We start from the raw sequence: 6,214 nt of genomic DNA, 5'->3' as shown, positions 1-6,214 counted from the left end.
TCACAGACTCTCCAAGTAGCTTGTGCCAGGCGACCTCGCTCCCCCGGGCCATCTCTGCAGCTCCATAGACACGCACCCAGCGCCCTTTCTTTCTCGCCAGAGGTGTCAAAGAAACTACATCTCCCGACAGGCAGCGTTGCCCCTTCCCTCCTCGCTCTCCCTCTACCGAACCCTGGCAACGGCGTGACGTGAGGGGACCGGGCGCTGCGGTCGCCGCTTCAGTGCTAGCCTACCCGGCGCGCGGGCCAGAGCAGGGCGAAGGCAGCCGGAGCCCGCGCCTCCCTCCCCGCCCAGCTCGCCCTGCAGCTCGCCGCGCAGTGCGGGGCAGGGGCAGGGGCGCGCATGGCCTCGGCGGGCGCGCGGAGGCTGCCGGCCCCGACGCGCGCGGCCGCCCGGAGCTGCGGCGGCTTTCCGCTCAGCCGGGGCGCGCGCTCCGTCCCGACCCCGCCCCCGGGCCCTCCGCGGCTGCCGCTGCCAATGAGGTGAGAGGCAAGCACGGGCGTCCGCGCGGGGCCGGAGGGGTCGCCGGGCACCCCGAGGTTACGCGGTGGAGGGTGGCAGCCCTTAGACGGCGGGCCGAAGAAGGGCTGACGGTGGCAGGCCCTGGGAGCCCGAATAGAGCTCTGGAGATCCGTGTACGAGTTGCGTGCTCTGGGTGGGTACGTGCCAGCCACTGCTTGACCCTTTGTGGACGCTCTGCCTTTGATGGGCCTGGTCAGGCACTGGGGTCAGAGATGCTTCGAGTTTGCCTGAGGCAGTGGCGTTGCCCCAAAGGCAGCTGGCACTTCGGACGTGTCCTCTTCCCCATCCCCATCCCTAGCCCTGTCCTCAGCTGCCCTCGACCTTTCGCACTCGTGACTGCCTGGCCAGCCAGCCCCGTTAGCTGCAGCAGGTGCTAGGGGGGAGAACAGTTTGCCCGAACGACCTTCCTCTGTGATGCATCTCTCTTCCCTTTCACCTGGAACCAGTTGAATACGAAAACAGAATCAATCGTGACGCTGCCTCTCCTTTCCTTTTGGCGCTAGGTTTCTGATTTCCGGTAACCTCATCTTGCCTCGTGCTGCCCAGGTCTTGGCTGCTGAGGCTGGCCTACCTCCCAGTCGTTCCTTCATGGGCTTTGCTGCTCCCTTCACCAACAAGAGAAAGGCTTACTCCGAGCGTAGGATCATGGGGTGAGCATCCTTCTCTTCCCTCCAAATGGTTGTTCCCTCCAAACAACCATGTACCAATAATGGGTAAGATTCACATTGGGTCACCCACCTCCCCGGCAATGTTTTTGCTGCCAGCCTTCCAACCTAAATTTCCCTCCTCGGTTGCTCAGTGCGCACATTAAGAAGGCTAGAATTGAGATACATCATAGAACCGTATCAAAGCCACTGGGTGGTTGGGTGTGGTGGCACAGGCCTGTATATAAACCCTGGAGGCCAGACAAGATTGCAAACTTGAAGCCTCCCAGGGTTCCATAGCCAGAGCCTGTGTCATGCATATTGCATGTGCACTCTCTCTCATTTGCATGGGCACGGGCACTTTCTCTCACACACACACATTTTGAGACAGGCTCTCATGGGGTTTAGGTGGGCCTTGAACTTTACGTATAGTCAAGATGGCTTTGAACTTCTATCTTGCCTTTCCAGCTACTTTCCTAGAGCTGGGATTACAGGCATGTACCACCATGCTGTTAACATGCAGTGTTGGGGACTGAACCTAGGGCCTTGTGCATGCTGAGAAACTACTCTATCAATGGACCTAGGTTGGTTGGTTGGTTTGTTTGAGACAGTACCTCTGGCTGTCCACCTTGGAACTATTTAGATCAGGCTGGCCTCAAACTCAAGAGATTTGCCTAAGTGCTGGCACTAAAGGCTTGTGTCCAAGCCTTTAAAGACCTGCACCAACAAAAATGCTTTAAAACATTTTTAACTATAGGGACTAGAGAGTTGGCTCAGTGGTTAAGAGCACTTGTTGCAAAGCACCAGAGTTTGATCCCCAGGCCCACTTGGAGACTTACCAGTTCAAGCACCAGCATACACACACAAATGTGCCTTTTGGCAGAACACTCATGCATATAAAGGCGTGTGATACCATGCTTGGAGTAACACATTAAAAAAAAAAAAAAAAGACAACAGGGTATTATTTTCCTGACAAATAAAATCATGTTCTGAGAACAGAGAAGCTATTTTGAGCACGTTACCAGATGCTAGATTGAATAGGTAAGCAATCCTAAGTGCGGAGTTACAGGTCACTACTACCGAAACCATTTATGTTTATATTTTTTCCTTTTTTGTTTTGGTTTTTTGAGACAGGGTTTCTCTCTGTAGCCTTGGTTGTCCTGGACTCACTTTATAGACCAGGCTGGCCTCAAACTCACAGAGATCCACCTGCCTGACTCCCAGAGTGTTGGGATTACAGGCGTGAGCCACTGTGCCTGGCTTACTTTTCTATTTTTAAAAGATTTATTTTTAATTATGTGTAACTGTGTGTGTCCTTGGAGGCCGGTGTTGTTTGATCCTCCTGGAGCTGGACGGTTGTAAGTTAATGTGAGTTCCCTGATGTGGATGCTGGGAATCAAACCTGGGTCCTCTGCAAGAACATACAGGTTCTTAACAGCTGAGAGCCATCCATCCAGCACCAACCACAAGCCATTTATGTAGTTGCTGGGGACTGCACCTATGGCTTTTTGCATACCAAACCAGCATCTACCAACTGAGTTCCATTTCCAATTCATACCTGTAGGCATTTCAAAAACACTGCCCGATTTAACCCTTCTGAGCACAAACCAAGTATTATTGGCTCTAATGTGCTATAGGCAAGAGAATGGAGGCACAGGTAGTTTATCTAAGGCCACACTATTACAACTTACTAATAGTTACAACTTACTACAGAGTTGTGTTTCTAGTACTCAGGATGCTGAGGCAGGAGGATCATAAATTTGAAGTCAACTTGGGCTCTTAGTGAGTTTAAGGTCAGCCTGGGCTACACAAGACTGTCTTTTTATCTGCACATATGCTTCACACAAAATGATAATAAAAAAATTGAGATCTGGCTACCAGTAAAACTGACAGCCTGTCTCTCATCTATAGTCTGTATTGGGATAAAACAATATAAAAGCATTCTGGTTTGAGATGTCTCACTTGGCAGAGTACTTGCCTAGCATGGAAAAGGCTGTTTGATCCCGAACACAAACCAGGTGTGCTGTGAACAGACAACCTCGGCTCTCTAAGAAGCAAAGACAGGAGTATCAGAAGCTCAAAATCATCTCAACTCTGTAGAGTCTAAGGCTAGCCTGGGCTAGACATTGTCAGGTGGGAATGGGAACCATTCACTGTAAGTGCAAAATATATCATCCAGGTTTGTCTGGGCACCTAGTCAGTGGCCACTGGTATTATTTTGGGACCAATGGCGAGGAAGACTGTGACTCAGTGAGTTGGTCCTTGGCCTCTCCTCTTGCCCTAGGTACTCAATGCAGGAGATGTTTGAAGTGGTGTCCAATGTCCAGGAGTATCGAGAGTTTGTGCCGTGGTGTAAGAAGTCACTGGTAGTGTCCAGCCGTAAGGGGCACCTGAAAGCCCAGCTGGAGGTTGGGTTTCCACCTGTCTTGGAACGTTATACCTCTGCTGTCTCCATGGTGAAACCACACATGGTCAAGGTAAGGCCTGTCTCAGAGGGATTCACCAGGAAGTTTTTTTTCCTTAGCAGTTTCATTTTTGTAAGTTTTTTGTTCATTAGCAGTTTCATATTCAAGGACTATTTTGGCTTTTCCTATAATTACTTGATGTCTACATGTTAAATATTTACCTACTATAACATTAAAAGGAAAACTAATTTTGCTCATTTTCTTTTTTTGAGACAGGGTTTCTCCATGTAGCCTGCTGTCCTGGAACTTGCTTTGTAGACCAGGCTGGCCTTGAACTCAGGTCTGCCTACCTCTGTCTCACAAGTGTCAGGATTAAAGACAGGCATGTGCCACCACCGCTTGGCTGGGAAAACCACTTTTAATTATTTTGGGTGGTGCTGGGTCAACCCAGGATAGTTCCACCAAGATAAACCCTCTAATTCAGTGGTCCTCAACCTTCCTAATGTTGTGACACTTTAATATAGTTGATGTTGTGGTGACCCCAACCACAAAATTATTTCCATGTACCAACCAAGGAACATGAATGGAAAGGACCTAGGCCCTCTTCTAAGATGTAGCCCACAGGCAGCTCAGTCTCCATGTAGGTAGCTGAGTAGTTTGTATCTCTGACACAAACTCTGTTGCCTGCTCTTTGATCTCTCCTCCCTGGCAGGGCAGCCTTAACAGACCACAGAGGAAAAGGATACAGGCAGTCTTGATGAGACTTGATAGGCTGGGGTCAGTTGGTAGGAAAGAAGGGCTCCCTCTTTCTGAGGACTAGAGGAGAGGGATAGGGAGGAAAAGGTAGAGAGGGGGTATGATCTGGATGTAAAGTGAATAAATTAAGAAAAAAAATCATAATGTAAATTGTTCCCATGGTCTTGGGTGAATGCTGTCAAAGAGCCCTTCATCAACCTCCAAAGGGGCTATTACCCACAGGCTGAGAGCTGTGGCTCTAGCTCCTCTAACACTACCCCTCTTCCTTAACAATGGGAGTTAACTAGCTAATTGTACCTATTCTAGGCAGTTTGCACTGATGGCAAGCTCTTCAACCACTTAGAGACTATTTGGCGATTTAGCCCCGGCATTCCTGCCTACCCTCGAACCTGCACTGTGGACTTCTCGGTGAGTCAGTTTTTGTGGGGAGGATAGATCTAAGCGCTAAATACTAGAAGTCAGTAATTACCCAGAGGTCTAAGTCCATGTCAGATGTCTGGGGTTGGGGGTGGGGTTTGAGGAAAAAGAAGGCACTAAAAATCAGTCTCCTCTTTGGCCAGGAACTATCCAACATGACCTTGAAGTTTCTGACTATCTCTTATGCATTTCTAGATTTCCTTTGAGTTTCGTTCTCTGCTGCACTCTCAGCTGGCAACCATGTTTTTTGATGAAGTTGTAAAACAGAACGTTGCTGCCTTTGAGCGTCGGGCAGCCACCAAGTTTGGTCCAGAAACAGCCATCCCCCGTGAACTGATGTTCCATGAAGTGCACCAGACTTGAGACAAAGGCTTGTCCCCTTGCCTCTACCCTGTTCCCACCCAATTTTTATTTATTTGGTTTGGCTCTTGCTCTGAGAGAGGTCAAAAGTTCACCTCTCAATTCTTACTAAACTGGGCTGCATGCTGGCTGGACATGTGGGAAAGACAGCAGACATGGAAGTGAGATAGATGCACAGGAAAGGGTCAGGTGTGTTCTGAAAGCCTTATATGCCCACAGCTGCTTCACACGGAATAAAAACCAGGGCTGTAGTGGTCTCTGTGCCAGGTCAAGAAGCCTTAGTACCCAGTCAAGGGACTACAGGAGTAATTTCCTCACACTGAGGTACTGGCTGGTAAGCAACTCTTACCCTAAGATTTCAAGAGAAAAGGCCACTGCCTCAGTTCAGGAACACGACACCATGCTGTCTGACAATCATCAGTAACACAGAGCAGCAGATCATTAACAGTGCTCTCTATACTGTTGGGATGTCCCCTTTTCTTCCACATGGCCTGTTTTCATAAAACATCAATAAATTGTGACAGCGTGAATCTGCCTTCTCCCTTTGGTATTGTTTTTTGGGGTGGGGGCAGTGGGATAGCAGGATAAGCAGAAGATACTCACAGGTCCCTTTCCCACAAGAATAAAGATGTAAGAAGACAGCTTCTTGCACATAGTGTCCCTGCTAACTATAGTAGCACATCCTGTATGCCAGGACCTACTCTTGCCTATTAATAGACTTTTCCAGAAGGTCAGCTGTTGCAGGAGTCTGAGGATAGATTCATACAGTCTTAGACTGAATCCCATATATCTACTGCCCCCAGGACCACCCTTTATTTGGGAGGCCTCCTTAAGCAAAGTGGCCAGGAGACACTGTAAGTACAAGTGCCCTCTAGAGTCCAGGTTTGGAGCTAGCAGTCCTTCTCATCTTGTACAGTTCATGTTCCTTTCACCCGGAGGGCTAGAGCAGCTCTGGATTGTCAGGTGAGCATCTGTGAGGTCTGTTATAGTTTTTCCAAATTAGGAGGGAAGAGGGTTAACCTGGGGGAGAGACTGAGTATCTTTGGAAAATCAGCCTTTTCCTCTGAATTCCCAACTTGCCTGAAGAGAGGAATGCACAGAAATCACTGT

At 49.2% G+C, this 6,214-nt stretch overlaps 1 protein-coding gene across 1 annotated transcript; it reads left to right on the top strand.

Annotated features, from left to right (window-relative positions):
* Coq10a (coenzyme Q10A) lies at positions 1-5,634 on the top strand. Its single transcript, XM_021654799.2, has 5 exons — positions 1-482; positions 1,026-1,172; positions 3,451-3,643; positions 4,634-4,735; positions 4,940-5,634. Exons 1-5 carry the CDS (start codon positions 343-345, stop codon positions 5,105-5,107), a joined length of 750 nt encoding a protein of 249 aa, XP_021510474.1. The 5' UTR covers positions 1-342; the 3' UTR covers positions 5,108-5,634.
* Positions 5,635-6,214: the final 580 nt, after the last annotated feature.

This window comes from Meriones unguiculatus, chromosome 18 (assembly GCF_030254825.1).
Source record: "Meriones unguiculatus strain TT.TT164.6M chromosome 18, Bangor_MerUng_6.1, whole genome shotgun sequence".
In the NCBI taxonomy this organism is placed as follows: Eukaryota; Metazoa; Chordata; class Mammalia; order Rodentia; family Muridae; genus Meriones; species Meriones unguiculatus.
The sequence above is the reverse complement of the archived record's forward strand: the minus strand, read 5'-3'. Positions and strand labels throughout refer to the sequence as shown.